A 24,236-nucleotide genomic window follows, 5' to 3' on the forward strand; every position below is an offset into this window, starting at 1 on the left:
GTGAGCTTGCGTCAGCTGTAGCTAGAAAGTCTCCACCCATTTCAGAAGATGTAAAGAGTGAACTCTTGCTCCTCTTTTCTCAAACGACAGTATATAAAACAAAGTGTATCTCAGATTATCGATGACCTAGCCATAATTCAGTTCTCTGTAGACAGGCCAGAAAGGTCTTCATGTATTCTGAGCAGAAAACTTAAATGGAGACTTAATCTGTTCATTGTTTTTAGGCCTTAAGTGACCTGACCAGCTGACAGCTTATCTTTAAGGACGAACGTCAAGCTGAAATAAGTTTGCATTAGAGGAGAGAGCTCCTGAGAGACTGAACAAACTATGTGAAAGAAGGCAAAGAATGTCAATTAGGTCAGTATGGGATTCGCAGCAGCAGAAGAGGGAAATGTCAAGACAGAACAAATATTTTACATAGTATTACACCTCCTTCCTTAGGAAGCATGAAAGCAAGGCAGAGAGAAACAGCAATGCAACAGGAGAAATTTATCTATCATGTCAATGGCAGCCTGTAAAGAAATGATTTAATAAAAAAAAATGAAGCCCTTTTCAGGAGCCTATTTACCATCTTAACCTCCCTGCCCCTACAGACGGTTATTTCAGGCTCCTGCAACTGCAAATCAAAAACCAGGCTTTTGCGCAGACATAGATACACCACATTATCTCCAAACACGTAGTGCCTCCAGTAAACCTTTCTGGCCATTGGGTAATGTGAAGCCAGGGAGCTGCAAAGAGCTTAGTCAAGTTCCCCAAAAGCCAGTAAAAAGACAGCAAAATTGAGAAAGGGACTGTATATACAAAGTATTACTGAGGCTGGAAATCCTACCAGTCTCTGTACTAGCTCATGGAATGATTTCTGATTATCAGGACATGCAAGCTCCAGTCCCCTCACCCATTACATGAGAACTAATGCACTGCTAAGAATTCCTGAGACACAATAGATATTTCAGGCCAGGAAGAATGCTATTATCAACTCACGTGGTTGTTATTGTTTGCCTCTTAAAATCTGAGCCCAAAGACTCCAATACCTACAGTCGATCCAGACAGATGGCTAGCTAATGGAACCTCAGCATCCCCAAACACTTCAGTTTGTTTAGATTACAGTGTTGTGGCAGCTACCTTTCTTCTTCCCACTGTGAGCTTTCCTCAGTGATAAAGCATCACCTGAAGATAACTTTTCTACTGCACAGAAAATTGGAAAAGGCTTCTCTAGCTCTCCCAGGAAGATAGTTCTAGAGCTTAATTTTCTGCTTGCACCTTTTCAGAGAAGCAGAGCAATTGTGGATCATGATGCAAGCAACAAATGCATCATGAATGCAGGTAACACAGTGTAATTCAGTACAGTGGGACTGTGCAACCCTAAAGAGGCAACGGCAGAGTCGTCAATATGGAGGGAAAAAAGAGCAAAATGCTATTCACTTGCAAAAACCCTTGCAGGGGCAGAGGCTCTATTCTGAAATGGTGATGCATGCAATCCATGTTTATATGATATGAAAAGGCTAAGGAATGCCCTCCACAGACACCACAAAGGAAAATTTTCTAGTCTCAAGTGATAGGATTTGAATGCAGCCAAATTCACATGTATACAACTGCCATTAAAGACAGCAAATCACTGGTACACTATATAAAAATAATTTATGCTAATGTTAGAGAATGCTTTTTCTCACCTGTAGATTATCAATCTTTACAGAAGAGACTACATATCTTTTTTTGATTTTCATTGAATGGCTTGGGTTGGAAGGGACCTTTAAGCACCGTGTAGGCCAACCCTCTTGCCATGCCTTTCACTAGATTAGGTCGCTCAGAGCCCTGTCCAGCCCAACCCTGAACACTTCCAATGATGGGACATCCACAACTTCTCAGGGCAATCTGTTCCAGTGTCTCACCGTGCTCATTATAAAGAGCTTCTTCCCTATGTCTGGTCCAAACTTAGTCTCTTTCAGTTTAACACCATTGACTCTTGTCCTGTAACTAGAGACCTTGGGAAAGAGTCTCTCTCTCTTTCAAGTCCCCTTTTTATACTTCAGGGTTGCCATGAAGTCTCTCCAGAGCCTTCTCCAGACCCAACATTTCAAATTCCCAGGGTTTTCTCATAGGAGAGGTGCTCCAACCCTCTGATCATCGTGGCCTCCTCTGGACCTGCTCCAGCAGATTCATGACCTTCCTGTGCTAAGGGCCCCAGAGCTGGATGCTCCAGGTGGGGTCTCTCCAGAGCAAAATAGAGGGGCAGAATCCCCTCCCTTGACCTTACCAGTCTGTAATTAAAAGTCTCAAAGGGCATGACAAAGGGACGTGACTGTTACACTAAGATCCCTACTCCTAAGCTGGAGATACAGTATTTTAGGTGCAGTATTGTAGGAAACACAGTTTAATGTTTAATTACGTACCTGGAATCAGAGTCATTTTTATGTTTCTGATTGAAGGAAAGAAATTCTAGTTCTTTCAACATACATCCAGACACAGCAGGCTATGGGATAGCTGTTTATATTCATCATTGTTTCTCAAAAGTTTCAGGCAGAATACAAAATGATGAAATTTCACAGAATACAGGTACAAATACCAACACAAACAAGTCATTTTCCATGATCTGTATATAAATTAATCACTAGAGATCTTTTCAAAACCACCTCAGCAGGCTAACAAGTATATTTAAAATTATTTATTTTCTAAACATGGGCCTGTTTTGTATAAACAAGAAATTAGCATTGCAAGACAAAGAAATAAAAATCTGTACTTTTGCCCAAAATTAATTAGGCAAGCAAAACAAAAAGTCTTCCAGTTAAAAGTCAGTAGAAAGAATATCAGAAGGACCAAAAAAATAATTAACATTTCTCAAAGTGTCACTCTCAGATGACAGCCTCCTATTTTTCTACAGCTCTTGAGTTTTTGAAGTATTTTTTTATCTCACTATGTACATTGCTGAAACAATAAAGAGACTGAAAATTTCTGCATTATCTTTTACTCAGTTGAACTGATTAGACTGCAGAGAAGGAAAATAAATAGACATGAAAAGAAAGACAAAGACAAGAGACCTGGCTCCTTGTAAACTTGTTTGGATCCCAGAAAAATTTCCTAGAACAGATGTTAAGACATGGAAAAAGCACAGGCCAGACTTGGGACTTAAGCATGTAATTTAACTGCCTCCAGTAACATATTACAGGGAGAAAGCACTGAGTCTGACATAACTTGGATTGCCAGCAGGACCAGATGGTTTGCTTAAATCACAAGCTAATAAACCTTTACACAAAATAAGAGGGAAATGAATTATGGTTTCATCATAGCCCCATTTTCGTTAAAGCAGTAGGGTGGCTTTAAGGTACTCTTAAAGACTGTATCCAAGACACACAATTCTTAGCTATTCTGAATTAAGGGAACAAACTTCAAATTCCTATAGGTATTGGGAAAGCTGTTAGGCATAGCTTTTTTAGAGCTAAAAATATCAGAAGAAAAGGAGAGAAATCAGTAAACAATAACAAGAAATCTTCCTCTCCCTCAGTAAAATTATAGTGTAGTATCTGATTTGTAATGTAAGGACAGGCCTCAAACACAAAAACAGCTGAAAAGCTCTGCCCCACTGAGAGCAGAAGGGTGTAAAGCAGAATGGCTCTGTCCCACCACAGGCTGGAGCTCTGGCTTCAATTCAAGCCCCTCTTATTCAGCACCAGGGCACAGGATGCAGTAATCAAGATGTGTCTATCCATCACTTTCACCTGCATCTCAAAGGGGATGCCAGACTTGCAGCACCCCTTTTCCCAAAGCTGTGTACAGCATTCGAGGACTGTGGCAGACTGCACATGGACAAGGAGTTCTGTTTGCAGTAAAGAGGGGAGTTAATGTTGAAGCTGTGAAATGGCTGGTGGATTATCAGCTCTCCACAGAAAAGGCAGGGTCTTTCGATCATTTGTAATACACAGCAGTCATTTTAGGCATAAACTTTGTCTTTCTTTTCATTACCGTATACCTTTCTTAAGTCTTTGTGCTTTTTTTTTTTTTTTAGGTTGTTTGTATTTTGTAAATTCAGCATCCATGATAAAATAGTGTCTTGGTGGCTTAACAGAACTGGTGCCACTGTTCTGTTCTTACATTATTAAATGGGAAAAAGGAGAGGAGTGAGATAAAGAGAACAAAAGCCTATGGTCTGAAAACCTGCAAGATACTGCAGATGAGTGCAACTTTTCTTATCACTGTGAAACTGAGATATTTAGACAGCTGATGTCTCTTATTTCCATGAGCTGGTCTTCCAACAAAAACTTCATTATAAAAAGAGCATCTGATTATAAAAAGAGTTAATGCTCTGTATTGCTCCTTAATGTCTCCATTGATGGCTCTAGGCAATGAAGAGCACCAGTGAGATCGAGCAGATATCTGACATTACCGTGTTACTCCTGCAGAAGCCACACAAACATAAACAAAGAAGCCTCTGTCAAGGGGTCTGTTACTTGAGTATCCACCAAGTGCTTTTTGCTCATATTCTGAGAGCGCTGAGCTTTTGTATGAGAAAGAGGAATCAGGATTCACAGATGTTTGGAAAAGAGAAAACTCCTGAGCCTTCAGGACTCAATAAGTCACAGCTGTGTCCTGTTAGGATGTTCGGAGGTAGCTTTGACAGTTGTATCTCCTAAATGTGGGCTATAACCTACATAAATTAGCAACAGCCTACTGCTGGGACAAGAGCTCTTGAGAAGGAAACAATAATTGCCTCTGCTTAACACAAACAAAATATTTGAGTCAGGCCTTGAAAAAAAGTGAAAACTGAACTCTTATTTCTACTGAGGAAAAGAAATCTGATTTAGTCACTGTTATCTGAAGACTATAACAAGTTACAATTCCATTTCTACACTTTCCTCAAGTGAAACCATTATCCAATGAAACATTCTCATTATGTTTCTTAACCCACGCAAACATACCAAAGGAAGCTGTCCTATTTTACTTTACACGGTCTATAGTCTCAGGAAACTGTCTTGTGTTTATCTTCCATGGTTAGCAACGAGTCTCTCCCACCCCTTGGGAATACAGCAGCAATCACTAGGAACAACAATCAATCTTGAAAAAACCTGGATTTTGATCACCTTTTAAAAATCTCTACAGAGGCAGAGACACACGAATGCAGCACATGAAGCACATTCTGTGGAGCGCTGCACACGCTCACTTGGCACAATTTATCACATCCAAACAAAAGTCTCGAGATCCATGGTTAATTCATGATACTCCAGCCACAACTCTAAACGTGGCCATCTTCAAAATAAATCGCCCTTTCTTACGTTACATCTACAGCTGCTAAAGTAGAAGCGAGACTAATTGCCCAAGGTTTTTAGCAGTTTTTCACCAGCTTTCTGCAGACCATGCTGATTTCCATTTTGCTGCATTTTAGACAGTTTCAGGTTAACTAGAATATGTCACTATGGCAGACAGTTTAGACCTAACTGAGTAATATTCAAAGTAAATATTTAATGCTGTGCTACACAGCATAGCAAAGACTGTCAATTTATATAGCACAGATTGATTTTCCAAAGAGAAAAATTCTGGGATGATGTATTAACTCACTGCAAGCAGTGAAAAACGTTATGCTGATTCCATATACAACTTTAACACTCTTTTCCCAAAAGACATTAAGGATCATGAACATAAATAAATGAAAGCACATGCACTGCCATGTGAAGGTTGAACATGTGGCAAACTGAAGAAGCACAGTCTCATTGGCAAGCTCAGGAAAGTTTCCACACCTCTAGAAACTTGTGGAAGCAGATCTTTACCATTGTAGTTAACAGAAAGCAAATAGCAGAACGTAACTACAATAAATAAAAAGAACTTCCACTATTTGGAGCCAACTGAATTCAGGCTGCAATTCAGTGAAGAGTTTGAAGGAATCCAATGGTAAATAGCAGTACAGGAAAGTCTGGAAGCTTTTGTGTGAGTAGGAAATATTTCAAATGAAGAGGCATCCTCAATTTAATGAGCCTCAAGCTTGTCACTTTCCTGTGTTTTTCTATATAGCAGAATGCTATGGAAAGGAAAACAGTTTCTCTTCTTGCACTGCATGGATTTTGGGGAAAAATCAATTATGTCAGAAAAAAAACCATATTTTTCAATTTATGAATCTAATGTTCAAGTCCAATGAGCTTTTCTAATGCTTTAATCTACGTTATTGTATCACACCTGCATTTAAGATCACAGTTAAAGAATGCAACTGGAAAATAAATTTAAAAAGAAAAAAGCACAGGACTAGCTTAAACAAATATTAACACAAGTATTTGTGTGGGTCCTTACGATTAATGTAACCAAATCTGCAAGAATTTGGTTTTCTCTTGAGCCACAACAAATAAAATGCTGTCTAGAGGTAGGTGCTTAAGAAAAGAATATAACAGGCAGAGAGATGCCAAGATAGAGCTTTGTCTGGAATACCTGACTATAATAAAAGGCATAACATGAAATTGGTATTTATCTATTAAACAATAAAAAGGGATAAAAATACAGACGAAATTATCTTAAAATCGGCACTTGAACCAAATTTATATATAACAGTTTCCATCAGTATTTCTCATTTCATTAAATGAAAAGGTGACTTATATGGAGAAATGCTCAATGTATATTTTGCACAGAGGTTAATTATCCTTTCAGTGTCCCCAATTCTCCTGAAAGTCATCAAATTTTAACTACTTTGCAACCTTAAACAAGAGCAACAAATTAAACAAAAACAAAGTCATCATCCCTGGAGGAATTTAAAAGACAGGTAGATGTGGTGCTTAGGGACATGGTTTAGTGGTGGGCTTGGCAGTGTCAATGGTTGGACTCCATGATCTTGGAGGTCTTTTCCAACCTAAACAGTTCTATGCTTCTAAAAGATTTAGAAGTTTTTTTGTCTATAATGTTAGAAAAAGATCTCTGCCTCAAAGTCATTAGGCATGATTTTCTATTCATCATTCCTCTCTCTATTCATTCTTCCCATGTGGAGGCAAAAAGAACCTCCCAAGCCCCCAGCTCAGCACAGCTGAACACAACTAAGACAGAAAAATTCCACTCTTCCAGCTCTTAAAAGGTACATTACTGAATGCAGAGGGAATTACATACCAAATTACCTCTCCCTTGCAGGGAGAGTTACTCAGTACAAATCTGCGTATTTTTAAAGGAAAAGGTTATGTAATCCATTGAAATATCTGAGGAAAAGAAGTAACATTAGGGAGATGCAGTGCTCCTAAAAATTACTGCAAACATATTCACTGACAAGGACACAGTGCATGGTGAACTTCAGTTACCCAAAATGCTTTCTCTACCCAAAGCAGAACAATCAGACAGAAGAATAAAGTAATCTCTTGGAAAACAATGGTAAGATTATACTTTGGGCTGACACTGACTTAAAAAGCTCTTAAAATTTTCTATCAGTAAAAAAAATTAAAATACAAGGTTTTAGCACAGAGTTTTATTTAATACGGACTAAGTACACAAATTACTTTGCACATGTACATATATACACACACTCAAAAGCCAAAATGATTTTGGCAGACTTTTACAGAAAAGAGCTTTTCAGAATATATTTAAGGGAAGTTCAGCCAAAGAACTGTAAACTCCTTAGAAAAATCATAGAAAAAACCTCCAGTACCTTCATCCCAAACCACACCTTGGATTACTGCCTTGATCTCCCATCTCTTAGTTTATCAAATTTCCCATTAGGAAATACAGAAGAAAAGATAAAAACATTCATTTAAAGCAAACTGTCCAGCAGGTACTACAGAGCAGTCAGAACTCTGACAATTCTATGGTGCTCAGAAAACATCTATAGGTAAGTGGTTCAGAGAAATTCCACTTTCTATTCTTCATTTACAGGGACCTGCAGGAAGTCACTTAGTGTGTCAGAATTTGTGCTGTGAAATAATTCCAGTGCTCAATATATGTGAGAAAATATTTCAGATCTATTTCAGCAACAGAATGCTCAGCAAAGAAGGTATGTCTTTTAATTTATTTTGCATTTTTAGAAGGTACTTGATAGGATAGGGTCCAATATATGATAAATCTGTGGTAAATGTAGTTTCTATTCTATTCTTACAAGGAATTGTAGTCTAAATAATATTTGCTAGAATGTTAAAACCAGAATGGTGTTCTGATGGAAGTGCAAATGACAGGTACCATTCAAAACTTGGTGAGAATTTCTGTACAGTAGCTTACAGATAAGACAGAAAAGGCTCTTAGAGGCTCTACTCTACATTCAAACCCTTGCAGACCTTGTATTTACAGTAAGGAAACAGGAGAGAACTGTGAAGGAGGTGCTGGTTGAGTTATTAACCTATTTCATGTTTATTTTTCCTTAACAAACACATACAAATTTGATATGTAAGATACGTGATGGAGAATTTCAGGAGTCTTGTTATCAACACATTTTACACGTAATGTGTACCTGAAATAATATTAAATCCTGCTGAAATAATTTATAGAGACAGTGGGAGAAAGGAATGAGCATAAGAAAATACATTTAAACAATACATTACTTTTACAATATTCAGGCTTTTATTTTTTCCTTAAAAAGGGAAAGCAGAAAAATCTGCCCTGTGCAGGATAAAAAGACACAGTGTATGAACACAGATACGGCTATTTATACATCTACATATTTAACCTCATTTGAAATGTTCCACTGAGAACCATAACTTCAAAAAAAGTTGATGGAAGGTGTCAAGATCAGACTGCCAACTCAAAAATTTCAGTTTAAGTAGCTACTTAAGGAAGGAAGGAATGACGAGGTAATGGTCATTATTTTATGTGTTTATTTGCCATTACATTTTAGGGTAAGGAGTTAAATGTTAGCTGATACTATACAGAGAGTGCATTTAACCAGGAGCTGATATTCGTGAGGGAACAGAGCTGCATTACTATCAGCAGAAGCGTTATTTAAATGTCTAAAATCCTCTGCTCTTCAAATTTGAAGGAAATAAAATAAGCCAGAGAAATATATGCTGTGGTCAGGCAATGCACCATCTCACTCAAAGAAATAGTAGCCCATTGTAAAGGCTGCACTAAGTTTCTGCTAAAAGTATTTTTAGTAATAATACTAAGCAATTCCTGCCTCCACTTCTCAGTCCTGCCCCCACAGGTCAACATTTCCTCAGAAGTCCCTCAAGTTCTGCATGGGGATCCATGAACCAGGTCAGTGAAGTGCTTCACATGAAAAAATCCCTTCAAAAAATAAGAGTTGTTACCATTAATTAGGTCACCGCTCTATTTCACAACACAGCCTCACAATGACCTTGGCTGGGAAAACAGCAGGGATGTACACTCAAGTATGGGGATGAAAGTGAGCAAGGAGAAGGAGAGCATGAAGTATCTTAGGTCAGAAGATATTTGTGAACTATGCCCTCCAATAAGGAGGGCTCAAAATGCCAGTAATCCTATTGTGCTCGAGACAAGAACCTGTCGCTAATTATTGATCGTCAGTCACAGAACTTGAACTCGGGTTTCACTTTATTTCACTAAAGGGGTCTCATTCTTTCATAAGGATCAAAGCACATTTCCAGCATTGTCCTGGGAATGGTGCTGATTAAGACTCAATTCATGCAAAGGATAACCTCCTGCTTCCTGCTGCAGGAGAAGGGATAGTAAGACGCACCAGGACAGTGAAAGGGTTTGTGAACAAGACAGGGCTTCTTGTCAAAGAAAACCTCCAACATTTTTTCCTAGCGAGCAAAACTACAGCTGTATTTCTGAGCAGGGAAAAACTTCTCTATAATTCTTCTTTTCCCCCCGATGAACATAATGATAGCCTTTCTAAAATAAACTCAGGTTTGGTTAATGCAGAAATCATGTCTGAATCTACATTTACCATCTCTACTAAAAAAACCCCTTTATGACAGAAGCATTTATCCGAGAAGTCCTACCTTCAGCCTTATGGGCAGTACTTACAAAGAAGTCTCCACACACCTTCTGACCTTCCACACAAAGGGCTGAACTAGTGGGACCAGCCACAGTACTACATAAGCCCACAGCTGTAAGGAATTCACAATGATATTTACACAGAGGATTCAGCAGGTGCACCAGCAAAACCAGGTGATGACTATTAGAAAGAAAGGCTTGAAGAACTTTCAAGCCTTCCCATCTGTGTAAGACTGCCTCATCTCCTTTCCGTACAGCAGGGTTTCTGCTACACAGATCAGCAGGGATAATAAAATTATGCCCAATTCAATGGGTGCTCTGCTCCCAGCAGGAAATGCCTGATTCTATTTTTGGGAAAGATGAAAGAAAGAACAGGTCTAAAATCCTGAAATAAACAGAAAGCTTTAGTCAGCAGGAGACGTCTTGCATACACAGATTGTGTATTAATACACTTAACCCACTGTCACAGTTAATACACACTGACAGGATATTTTCAAACACTAGATTACAGAGAGCAAGATTTTAATCTATAATGGATATATGAGAACTGTGAAATGCAGGGTGCCTTCGTGGACACTAATTCAAAACTGAAGCCTATAAAATAGCACAACACCACACACCATGAGATGATGGAGGGTAGGATTACACAACACGAGACTACAATAACAACACTAAATATTGGGGCAGAGGCACACACTAATGAGATGTCCTCATACCTTGAACCACCTAAAGCCAAAATGGTTGACCTCATGCACTGATTCATTAAAAAGCTTCAGACAGGCAGTGAAGTGGAGGAATGGTAGAAAACAAGATAAAAAAGAGAGGAAAGAAAAAGCATGCAATTAAAAAGCAAATTATAATCAGTTTGAACAACAACATTTTAAAAATCACACACATCACTCACACTTGGTCTAAGAATATTCATAACCTATTATAGGGTTTGTGAAAGTCAGTGGATCTGCCATTGATAGTATATGGAACATAGAGTCTTGCACTTTAAAACTCTAAAATTATCTGTGCTTGTCTTTCAAAATTCTACAGAGAACTTCCACAGAACATAATAAAACAAAAAGGGCATTCTTTAAAAGTAATTGAAGGAATATGCACTGAAAAACATTTGAAGGGAAGTCCCCTCTGCACCTTGGAAAAACAGCTGCTTGCCACCACTTTAAATACACCTGACTGTGTTTAACTGATACCAAACCCAAAATCCTGGTGGACAAAGTGGGGCACAGCAGGTCTCGCAGTGCTGACTGGAATAAAGCTCTCCAGAGCCTTTTCCTCTGTGCTGATTTGTTGCTCATATTTAAAAACGGTAACTGGTCAGAACTGGCTGTTTAGTTATGTTGCAGTAAGACACTACTGTCACAGATGTCAGCTTTTCTGTCTTCCAATACTGCTGCTCCCACTCCATCCTTTTTTCTCCTCCTCACCTCCATATGCACTGCTACATCCAAGTTAATTTCTTTTTTATGCTGTTACCTACCATATTCCACCAATCTTTATCCACAAATCTCACTTGTCTTGGCTCTCTTCCTCTCTTCTCAATCTCTCTCTTGACCCTGATGGTTTATTGATCTTCAGGCTGTGGATTTCCCTGCCTTGTCTCATTTTTAAGATGTTACACCCAATTCCAATGTTCTAGTTTTAATATTTATATATATTATATATTTTTATAATTATACTTTTTTTATATTCTTTGAGCACCAGCTTCTAGGTGCTCAAAGAATATAAAAAGTCACTTTGTCTTGTAACCAATTAATTAAAACATTATAACATCCTAGGCATCAAATCACATACTAGTTTGATTTTGAGGCACATACTAGTTTTGTGCCTCATCAGAGAACCCAGTGCTTTGTTAGATATATTTTCCTTTCAAGGAGATCTAATCTTCGAAGTGGCATTCACTACCCAGTTAACACTTCTATTTCATGCAATTTTTTTATAGGCTATAAGAAGTTTGGAAAGAAGGCATTCTTGAAAGTGTGTAGGATCTGATACTGATCAGATACTGTCTAGGATCCTAAAATACGGCAACAAGAATTATCCTCAATATGTCCATCAGCAAACAGGTGAGCTTTACTTTAGCCTAAAGAGTGTTTTCTTCTGGAAAACTCAGATTTTTACCTTTTTTTCATTAAAGCCTGTGATACAATACATGTTAAGAAAAACCTCTTAAAACGTTTAGAAGTGCACTTGGTCAGAAGTGTTGTTAAGTAAATAACAAAGACAAGGAGATTCCTCCCCTGAAATGCAACTAACCAAATGCTCCTGTTTGCTAATTACTGTCATAAGGAACAGTGACAAACACTGTAGAGGCTCACAAAGAGTGCCAGTCTCAGCTTCTGCTTCACAAGCTTTAGCAAAGTCTCACAGATTTATTCATCACTTATGGTATGCTTTCTTGATGATTACTCACCTGAGTTAAAAATGGGCATGTCCATGAGTCTTCAGAGTCATCTCATCAATGGCAAAAAATCAATTAATGCATAAAAGTTCCTACTTGTGGCTTCAGTACACAGGTGTATATTTTCTGAGTGCATGGTTGGCTCAAGCCAAGGGATTTGTCTTTTTAACCAGTTGTTTTGCAAGTGCAAGGAGATTGTGGTCCATAAACACAACCAGGCTAGTAAGAATCATTGTCTTTCAAATATATTCAATGAACAAGACAGTAAACCTAAGTATGCCTTACACACAGGAAGGCAGCTTTGTCAGGCAAGACAGATCAGAAGTTAGTACTTAAACCAATATTTCAAAAGCTATCTCAGGATACCTTATATTTTGATTTTAATTTCAAGAAAATCTTACCTATGAAATACAACTTATTATGAAGGCTTTGCAGATTTTATGAGTTCTGTCACCTAATGCTGGAACAGACACAGAGGATCATCAAAGAAAGCCAGCTCTGTTTCAAGCAGGAAAGCAGGGAAATTAGTACTTCACTGTCTGGTTACCTTCCTAGGAGGACTACCAGTGACTTAACAAGATTGCAGACCTGTTTCTCAGCATTGATCCTGGCTGACTCCTCTTGTGCTAGCACCATTTCCCGCTCTGCAGTTATCTGAACACTTTCTCTGAGTGCCTCTTCCAATTCTTCAATCCGATCATCCTTTTTACGCAGATTGTCCTGGAAAATGACGGGAGACTAGGTGAAGATGACTTGTTTGGAACTACAGCCTTTTACCAACCACGTTTTAAGCCAACCAAAATGTGTTTCTCCCTCCCAAGGCGCAATTGCAGGCAAATAATCTTCACACAAAGGAAAGAATGATGAAGGGATGTAAGAGGAAGATCAGAGTAAAGAGAAGGAGAAAGCCAGCAAAACAGGACCTCAAAGCAAGAGTGCTTGCCTGGTGTGGATATACCACAGTCCTGTCAGAATATACAGCACAGAGAAGCAAGGATTGTTGGAAAATAAGGATTAGTAAGCAGTTCTGAAGCACAGAAGCCAGAAGCGGCAGGAAGGCAGCAGGCATTCAGAATTGCCTGTTTGCTTGCACATTCAGCAGCAGGCATGGCAAGAAGGGAAACAGCACTGCACTTTGGAATTCACCATTTCCAGGTTAAGAGGGAGAAAAGCAAACATCGACCCAACAGAGTTTTCCACTGTTCAGATTAAGTCTTAAAGAAAGTTTTTACATCAAAGGCTCTCTAGGAAATACGAAGGATTCATCTGGGCTGTCTGAATCTCAGATATTCAAGTATCAAAACTCCCTAAACACTTATTCTTTGATTAAGAGCATCTTCACAGCTGTGAGTTCAGCTGTGCCTCATATGTTCAGACCACTGAAGAAAACTGTATTGCTCCCCAGAAAATATACTGTTTCATTGCTTTCTAAAAGCAGAATAACTTAAAAAAATATATATATACAAAACAGTGATATTGTTATTTGTAAAGGAGACTCTCGTAACTTTAGTCTTGCAAGGAAAATAAATGTGTATCTCCTGCTTCTGCAGAAGCAGCTCGGGCAGAAGGCTGCAAAGCAGGCTGTGCATACATGAGTGCCCTGCACCATGGCTGCTTAACAAATCCACCGCAAGGGCGCAGCTTGACAGAAGATTTCTGCATTTCTTGTCTTGCAGATCGCTTTAGATCATAGGGTTCAGACGAGATATTAATGCATACTGAAGTTAATGCATGGCTTTTTAGCCATCTCAGCAGCAGTAGAAGAATCAAAAATGCTTTTCTTTGTTGGCATTTTTCTCTTTGTCAGATGTACCCCTTTGGCTTCTGCCCTTTTCTATTTAGAACTGTAATTTTCTACTGATACCTTGAAAGAGTTTTGTACCATATAAAGAATAAGGTAAAAGAAGGCTGACTTGGGAAAAAACTGAACTTGCAACCGTCATAATGAGAAAATTAGTCACTGGAGTTTAACAAATGAAATCTGACTTATTCCTTGAACCCTGCTTTCTAGGACCATATCCCCAAAGACAGTTGTATGAAAACCATTTCTGACAGTCTCAAAACTGCCCCTTTCAATGAGAGTGTTCAAGCAGAGATGCAAAGCTTTGTATCAGACTAGTGCAGGACATCGGGCACCACTGCCCCGGTAAAGAGCAAGGCTGGTGTTCAACCACCAGCACAGGCAGCAGCAGTAGTTAGGCTTTGCAAGCAGAGGAGCTTTCTGCTGATGGGTACATTCCAAGGTGGAGTCACAGGGCAAGTAATTGCTGTTTTCTAAAGAAACAAATGGAGAGATCTACATTTCAAAAACAGGAGTTGCTTAACATGTTTTCATACTTTCTGAATTTTTTAGGAACACTGATAACATCTTCCAAAATGACTTTATGGTTATGATAAGCCTAAATGAAGTCTCATCAAAAAGATGAGTAACAAGGTTACAAAATGCTCTGCAAAGAATACTGACCGTGTCAGACATGGGAAATATTTATTTGCCTATCTGCATTACAGAATAATTATGAACTTTACTTCTTGATATATCATTCATGGACAGCCAAGTGAACGTGTAGTTCTCTGTGTCAATTAACAGAAGTGGGAATTGTACGTTTGAACAACTGCATTTAAAATGGAAACTCCTTTAAAATAAGAATGCAGAATAAAACATCCTAACACATAGGTATATCCACTCTTCATTCCAGGCAAACATTTCAGAGGTGAATTCAATGTATTAAACAGGACACTATATAGTGCTCTATTCAGACAGGTGAACTCTTGAAGGACAGGAGGAAGAACAACTGGTGATACCAAAAATACAGTGCCACGTTACCTGCATTTGAAAAATATACATCCATATGTAATTAATTTTCCTAAAATAATACACAAACTTTTACATATATAGTAGAGAGTTGCAAGTTAAAAAGTCCAGTGCTGACTTAGAATGAATTGCCTAGAAATGGTGATCTTTTAACTTAAGTCTAATACTAATAACCCACCCAGTAAGGAAAGACTAAGTAAAAGTTTTCCCTGTCTCAGTCAAACCTAGTTAGAAGATGTGCAATTTTACTCCTCTAATGGTGTCATGATGTGCATAACCACCTTAAAAAACCACACGAATGACTGGCAGGAGCAGCAGGTTGTTGCTTAGTGAGGTAATACCTCCATAGCATAGTCTCAAAACACTCCTAAAGAATTATTTTGTTTCTAGCTCATTGGTTCATGCCTAACTGATCTGCATTTGAATGACTTTTTTTTTTAAATATAAGCTGCTGTCTCATATTAGTAGATAAATTGAAGTGAACCTGCATCTGCCTTGTAACATACCAGCATGTTTTCCCAACTGTTTGGCTCTGAACTCTTTAAAACATGATAGCTCTTGCTGACCTGTGCTGCTGTTGATTTCCTCCATTTAATTACATGAAGTATTCTACCTTTATTGTGATAAGAATTAAACTCTGGAAAAAATCTTCAATCAATTTTAACTACAGTTATAAGTTTTTTCCTACAGTGACTGTTCCTCTGAAGCAATCATACCTTGGAACATCACCCCAAGGGCGAAAATTCCTGTATTTTGACAAAATTGCAGAATGATAAACAGTGACAGTCTCTTTTCAGGAACCTTATACAGATGACTACTCAGAAAGGAAAAAAAAATTACTTACCTGTACAGTAACTGCATTCTTCAAGGTGTATTACCTACCCAAATACCTCCATGGCCCTCCCTCCCTTATCTTCCTGCATCCCATCTGCATGATACTGCACAGCAGAGATGGAATTAGAATGGGAAAGAGGAGACCGCTCTGCCTTTATGCTCACTGGTGGCAGCACACAGAAAACGAAAAACCCATTCGACACTGTGGGAGTGCCAAGAGTTCAAGCACAATAAAAATTTTTGCTACCTATGCTGTGATCCAGTTGCTGATGTGCATGCAAAACTAATTCCATACATGCCTGTCTGAAAGCCTGAAAGGAAAAGGAGGTGCGACTGACGCACATTTCTGGGCTTTTCCTTTCACTTCAGGAAGGAAGTGCTGGGATGGCCAAGTGATGCATGTTAAAATGACGTATCAATTTAATCTATCCTGCATTCATGTGATGTGTAATCTGCCATGAAGTTTTATGGAAGTGCATGAAATAGGATACATGTGTTCACCAAGGCATTTAGGTTCAATTAAATCTGAGGTATCCTGGCAAACTTCATAACCATGTCTTGAACTATACTCACAAAGATCTTTATGGCCTAATTTCACTCTTGGAATTAAGGTGGATTTCTCTAGTCAGCTCTTGGGACAGATTAGTTAACAGTTTGAGAAGGCAATGAAATGATTCTTTTAACTGTTAAAAGTATTTCTAGGACTAGACAATCATCTAGGTAGGGAAAGATTTCTGTCACATAACCCTGTAAATAATGCAATAGCACATTTTACCTGTGCACTTTTCAGAGATCAGATGGGAAGAACACAATACTGGAAGTGCTTTGCACTAGGAATCAATTACTTCTTAAACAGTGAAATCATTACAACATTACAAGCTCTTATTCTTGTGAACTATTGCTTTTTCTTATCAGGCATTTCCTCAAGCAGCCATGACCTAGATAAAGAACTTAATGGTAATGACCTCAGTCCATTCTAGATGGAATAAAACTCTCCCTAGTGAACTGACCTTCCACTGGGTAAGTGGAACCTGGGAACTCAGGACTGTCCGCTGCCTCTAGTACTACTTAAACCTTCCTCATGGATATGGTCATTTAGTTCTCGAGACAACAAATTCTTCACCAATGTTTGGAGACAACCCATGTACAAATGTTAAGATTTTTTTCCCAGTTAAAAATACGAGGGCCTGATTAACTGTAACTCTAAAGTGCATGCTGGTTAATTAATATGAAAATTTGAAATCTTCTTCAAAGACTTTTCAAAATCTTCCATGAAGTTCCCTTGCTTCCTCTTTTTGGCCATAACCAGTAGCAAATATGAAGAGGAAAAATTGGTTCTCCTTATAGACAGTCCATTACTGAGGACTTCCAGTTTGCAATTTCAGGAATCTACCAAAAGATGCCAAAAGACTCACAAAATTATTGAAGGTGTGTTTCTGCAGTGTTGGTTGAACTACTGAACTCAGAAGACAAGATGCTATGCCAAATAGCTACTCTTCAGAAGAGGACAATTGGTGAAAATACATCAGTTAGTTAAATAATGCCTGCTTTTCTCTGAAAAGTATCTGTAAAAACCTGCATATTTTCCTAAGAAGGTCCTGAAGCTTTAAGGGAATATATAAGGTGGTGGTACCAAAAGGTGGTGTTACAGTTTCATTTGATTTCAGGAGCAAACAGTCGTAGGGCCTTAAAGCTCAGGTGAGCATGGTGGATCTCCTTCATTCGCTTCCACATGCTGAACAACTACTTCAAGTCTCTGAACAAGAAAAGCACACAAAATTGTCACTCATAAGTGGAGAAATACCACTTACACTGATGAGACAATACTTTGACTTTTGAGGTTTTCAAGAATATACATCAGGTAAATGCTGAAGGCCAGAACACCATGGTAACAAAACCCAGTGGTAGTTATGACAGAATTTAGCTCAAAAAGAGTGTTTTTTTTTGCAAAAGGGTCCTTTTGCAACTCATCCAAAGCTACAGATGTCCACAGAAAATCGTTTAATTCATTACCATTTCCTGAAGAAAATGGCAATATAAAAAACCCCAAACCTCCAAAAACATACTTGCTTGAAAAGTGGAATGAAAGAAGAGTTTATAAACTCCTGAAGAAGTAAATACCTTTAGGGTAGTGTATAGCTTGGTACTAAGATGTAGCATAAACCCCAAATAAACATAGATTCAACACTAAAGACTCTGAATATAAGTAACAGAGGCAAACTACCATGTAAAGCACTGCTACTATATATACATTGCTGGGCAGGAACAAGCAGTAGAGTTACAACAACCACGGATGCTAATGCTGGCTGCATACAGCTGTCTCGGTGCTCTAAATTGGTAAAATTAAAAAACTAGTGTATTGGGGGTTATCTGTGATGGGGGAATAAATCTCTGGCTGTTAGGCAGAAGCTGAGTATATCCAAGTACCAGGTTTATGTGACATTCCTGTTTCTCACAGAGCGGGATGAAGAGGGCTTTTTTGTAAGCACAGCAACAGCATATGTAATTATCAGGAGTTGCTGAATGAAAGGAACAGTCTGAGAGCTACAAGGCACAAACTGCCAAGCAGGAGCTCCTTGATCAACATTTCCTCATCTTTGGAGATCAGACCTGAGATACATGATGATTATGTCATTAGAACAACATATGTCAGCATCTGGAGGATTGTATCTGCCAAAGAAGACACATGGACTGGAACTGAAGCCTGACAAGTTACATAAACACAGAAAAATAACTACAGGAGACTAAAGGAGAAGGACTGCAGTAGAAGAATTTATTTCCAATAGGAGTTGAGAGGGAAGTGCAACCAAAGCTGGCCACAGCACCACATATGCTGTATTGAAAACATGAGGAACAATAGAAGGTGATGAGTACATTCTTCTGAGAATACTACAGTGGAAAAAGAGAATATGTGTACATCCAGAGTATGTGTGCACTTGTGGATCATCAGTTCCAGAGAGAACAAAAATATATTTACAGTAAAAAGAAAAAATGGATAAATGTTATTTCTAGGCATGATAGATTTAATATAACCAGCCCATTAAAATTAGCATGGTGAAAAAAACTGTACAGAAGCCAACAGATTATGAGAAATGGCCAGTGAAATTTTCTTTTTAAATAGAAAAGTAGAAAATAGAATGGTGTTTCAACTACACTGTCCCTTGAGTATTGTGTCAACTATACTGTCCCTTGAGAATACTCAAGAGTGATGCAGGACTATGAATGATGCTGCCAACAAAAATATGTGCTCTTCTGTACATGGGAAGGATGCACACTAAAAGATATGTACATGGGAAAAAAACCTCCCAAACCCATAAAATTTGGGAAAGAAATGTATCAGCTCTAGTGATAGAGTGCAATTGACAATAACCAGATAGATACAAATTACTATCAACAGATCTAATTTAAACGAAAGGAAAATGAAATGTAAAGGAAAAAAAACTTAGCGAAAACTTAATGAAAATAGAGGCTTAATTTTTCACATTGTCTTTTTCTTAGATACACATAAAAGCCTCAATAAAACTCGTGCATATTGCTATTATTGCTTGACAATTGCTAAATTGTATACAAAAATGTGTTTATAAGTCCAGCCATTCACACTTTTTTCTTTCAAGATATTTTACGTCTGACCACCCAGGTGCATTACTTTCCAAAAGTATTTCCAGAACATGCAGCACTTTTGTTCAACATCAGGAGCAAAGTGAAATACCCAGGGCCTGAGGTAACGATAAGAAAGGATCCTAATCAATACTATTTGAAGGAGAACAGGAAGAAGGAGAAGAAAAGGACAGTTCTAGACCATTACACAGGCCCAGAAAGGGAAAGGCAGAAGTGGTTATTCCTGTGGGAAGCTGGCAATGTCCTTTCCTGACAGCTGCCGTCTCTTTGACACATCTTTCCTGCTCTTGTAAGCTTGGTGCTCCCAACACAGCAATCCGTTATGAATCTGGGGCTTGTACAGGCACTTCTCATTAGCAACAGCCCAGATAGACCCAAGCACCCTGCCAATACTAACAACCAGGTTTACCATTTAGCAGCTGCACGGGGTGCCAGCAGTTTTAACACTTCGCTCCGGCTGTTGAAAATTACCACATTTGTAGTTTTTAAAACCTAGAGGGACAACGTTTCTATCAAACCACAGCAGGTCACTGCATGGACTACTGAAATGGGACCCAAAGCTGACAATGCAGCTGTGAAAATGATCTGAAGTGAGCAAAAGCAATAGATATCTCTAATTGTTATGGGCCTTTGTGGGTTTTTTTGTTTATCTGGTTTGTCTTCTTTTTTCTGGGGATGCGTGTGGTGTTTTTTGGAGAGGCTAATTGGAGAAATGCAACTGTACCAAGATTTTTTCTTCACTCATAAATCAATACTATGACTCAAGGCTCCTAAATTGATACAGGATTACAGAAAAAACCAGCAGCAGTTCTAACTAACTGCACTATTAACACAAAGCTCAAACCCATGTGTTATTCCCTTGATACAGCCTTATTTGCCTGAACTCTCTTTGTAAATGTCAGTCCTGTCATCATCATTGTACTAATATATCACAAGTCATAAGGCCTACCTTTCTTTGCTCATTTTCAATCCTTTAGCAAAAAAAAACCATCAGTGCAGCATGCATAGATAGCTTAAAAAACCACTTCTCTTGTTTTCCCTCTTTTTCATAGCTGAATATATGCCAAAAACTGCTACTGATAAAAACACCACTGAGGAAATGCTTACTGAGCAGTTGATCCCATCGAATCTCTTCCACTCTCTCAGTTTTGAAGGGAATTCCTGCAACCATCTCTGGTTTTTGATTTTAGCCTCTGATGCCTTTTTCTTGATGTTCATCATAGTAGAACAGCTTTTGTATTTGTGCTATGAACTGCTTCCTTTAAAGCAACCATCTGTAGAGATCCCATTGCTAACCACTAACCATTTTATTTAAGCTAAAAACATCCTATTCTTAATTTCACTCCATGCAGACATCCTCCTTTCTCCACATCTTCAAACTAGAGATCATTAAAACAATTTCCCATCAGAATTAAATTATCACTGTTTTTACACGCCATGCAGAAACACCCCAATGCACCCACAATCCCCCTGAAAGTCAGACACATCAAGTGAAGGTAATTTCAAGGAAAAGATCTGCCTTGGTACAACATGGACTCAGCTACTAACCAGAAACAGAAATATTAATTTAGGGAAATGCTTGGCTTAAAATATCAAAACTGTTCTCACTATCTTTACTAGCAAATGCACAATCAGCTGTACCACTTAAGGATACACCTGAAGACAGGAAATATGACTTGTATACAGTAACAGAAACTTATTCTAAGTTCAGCAAGGAAGGATCAAGGAGAATGGAATGACTTAGGTGTGCAGCAGCAGTGAATTCATCTGTCTGTATGGAAAACCTATTAGATACAATTGATGAGAATAGAATAATGTAAAAATTGTAAAAATGTAAAAATTGGACAGCTAAATAATAATGAGATTAAAAATACTGGAATAAGGTGTTTGAAAATAAAAGCTTCTCATTTGTGTATCTGAAGCATTACACTGACAGTAGCTTTAAACAGGCAACTTAGTATCATAACATTCATAAAAATCACCACTAAAATTAACTGACTTAAAACCCAAAAGAATGAGAAAATGGAAACACTTCACATTCTGAGAGATTCTCACTTCTTTGTATGAAAATTCCAATTGTTTCTATAAAAGCCTGAACTAGTTCAGAGGAATGAGAAAAACAGTTTTTGTTTTCCTTTAGCCCTAAATATTCCAAAATGATCCTCTATTATTTTCAGTATGCAAAGCTGGAAAAAGTACTCCCTTGGCTCTTGTCTTCACTCACTGCTTTTCCATGTTCAAGTATTTAATTTTATTTCATATCTGTTTGAACAGAAGCCTGTCCATATGTTTACTACTTTCTTCCTTGCCTTTCCCTTTCCCACGTTTGCCACACCCTTTTCTGTGGTGGATGGTTGGCATCACTGCACGTTACTGACAAGGGGAATGCACTGCTGATGCACACAGTGGCACAGCAGCATTTTCTGGTTTGCTGTTTCATACTTCTTGAATGGTTTTTAATAGCTCTTCTAACCAATAACATTTTTCATAAAACTATTTATTCTAATTCTGAGATTGCTCTCCTATGGTAACAGAGCTAAAAAGAACCCATCATTGTGCACATATATTTAAGATTGTTTCTCCTGACGTATAAATAAATAAATACTTATGCTGAATTTCACCTTCTCTTTTACCCATGGGTTCCAGTTATGAGATACTTGTGCAGCTATATAGGTTATCTTTCATTTAAACATCCTGAATAAATCAATAAATATAATTTGGAATTGTGCAAAAATTTAGTCTGATTTACAGAAAATATTACATCTGCCATTTTTTAGCTAGATGTATCACCTCAGCACAAAACAATAACTGTTTCATAGCATTGGGACATAAAGACGGATGCACTTAAAATGCAAAAAAAAATGTTTACAGTTTAAGAATACTCAATGGTTCTTCAAAAGGACGATGAGGGGGTGACTGGCAGGCAGAAACAAGTTGTGCTCTAGAAGGACATGGATGCCCGTTGTTGAGACACCGTGTTCCTTCAGCTTTAATTGCCTTGCTTTTCATGCCCTTTCCTTGCTTTGGAAAATCATCTGACCCCAATGATATCAAAATGCAGGAAGAATTCAAACGCAAGCAACAAAACCAACATAATGTTCTAAAGTGAATTTGTTGATGAATTTTAACTGACTACAGACATCTTCTAGAATGTCAATAACATCCTCCTTTAGTCCTCAGTAATAGACTAAATGATACCAGTATAGTTAAGTTTTCCCCATGCCTGCATTGAGGTCTGAGTGCACATCAAACCAAATGAAGGAGGTGAAAGGACTGGTGCTGACTTTTAGTATGTTACAACCTTCTGTCAGTTCTGAACACAATTTGCAGCCTAAGTCTCAATTCCAGTCTATATTTGCACATCACAGTAAGGGCAGTTGTTCTGATATATCCTAAGAATCTGTAAATTTTAGCCAAAGAGAAAAATTTAATAGGAAAGTGCTAATTAAAGACAGAATAGTCTGATTTCTATACAGAAAAAGAAAAAAGAGTAGTTTAAGGGTGACATCAATTTGGGCAGCTTAGTAAGCAAGATTAAAGAAAAATACTGATTTAGAATGAAATTAATTAGGTTTAGTACTATTTGAAATGAATTAGAGGAAATATTTTAAGGAAATGCTTGAGCATTTGTTCTCACAGCATAGAAAAAAAATCCATGTGTATTATTTTTTAAAAATAAGTTCTGAATTCTGTCTGAGGTCCCCATCATCACCCCATCTCCCTTTCTTTTTCTATTGTGCAAAAGAAGAATAAAACAGAATAGCAATTTTATTAAACAATGAGACTATGAAATGAGCCATGGCAATTGGGCATTTTTATTCTTGGAGAGAAATGAGTTAGAAACCACTTTCAACACAGCAAGCAAAAAAAAAAGCTTATGAGAGAGACAGGAAAAAAAATCAAGAAAAAGAAAAAAATGCAAATTTATTACCATTTCTCAGGCTCATGAAATAAGACACCAAAATGAAAAGAGAGCTGTTCTTCCCCTTCAATGTGCTCCTATTGTTTTGCTTAAATCTGGCCCTCAATGTTTTCTGCTCTCAGGGGAGACCTCCTCACAGGAACCACACCACGTTGTCAACAGATACATTAATCTCCCTGACAGTTTTTAGGAAAGCAGTTTGAACTCAGATACTAATCTTGGGGAAAAAAGCCTATGCAAAAAACATCCAGCGGTTTAGGTTGTTGGCACCCATTCAGCTGTCCAGTCCTCACTGTACTTAGTTTCTGGCATATCATAAAGGGTACCAACCCTTGCCTTTGCCAAACAGCCAAGAGCACAAATAGCAGGTTTCATCTTCCATGGACACATAATGTTTCTGCAGAAAAGACTGGGTGAAAGTGTGTCTGGGGAATAATAGTCCTGATGGATCACACAAAAATGTTAGGATGTAGGGAGTCTTCTTTCCTCTATTAAAAACTCTCAGGCCACATGATGGCTTTCTCTCACTACAAATCTCAATTTGCAGTTAAAGGAAATACTGGGATAATTGGGAGATTGCTAATGCTAGTTGTAAATAGTGACTTCCACGAATTTTTTCCAGCTGTCTGTTCAAAACTGTAGAGCATTTTTACTTTATATAAGAAGACAAAGTCAAATGGTTCATCTTTTTTAAAGATGTGAAAGCAATGAATTCATCTAACCTGCACATAATAAATGTATGGTAAATGAAACTAAACCATAAAGTGAAAACTGATAGAGCAGAT

General features: G+C 38.0%; 1 protein-coding gene across 1 annotated transcript in view; it reads right to left on the reverse strand.

Moving 5' to 3' along the window:
• The window catches only part of ERC1 (ELKS/RAB6-interacting/CAST family member 1), a 284,378-nt gene that overhangs the window by 105,053 nt on the left and 155,089 nt on the right, over nucleotides 1–24,236 (reverse strand). Inside the window, 1 exon segment of the mRNA XM_032105148.1 lies at nucleotides 12,854–12,985. Within this exon segment, the coding sequence (XP_031961039.1) occupies nucleotides 12,854–12,985 (132 nt within the window).

The sequence above is a fragment of the Corvus moneduloides genome, chromosome 4 (assembly GCF_009650955.1).
Source record: "Corvus moneduloides isolate bCorMon1 chromosome 4, bCorMon1.pri, whole genome shotgun sequence".
NCBI classification, from domain to species: domain Eukaryota; kingdom Metazoa; phylum Chordata; class Aves; order Passeriformes; family Corvidae; genus Corvus; species Corvus moneduloides.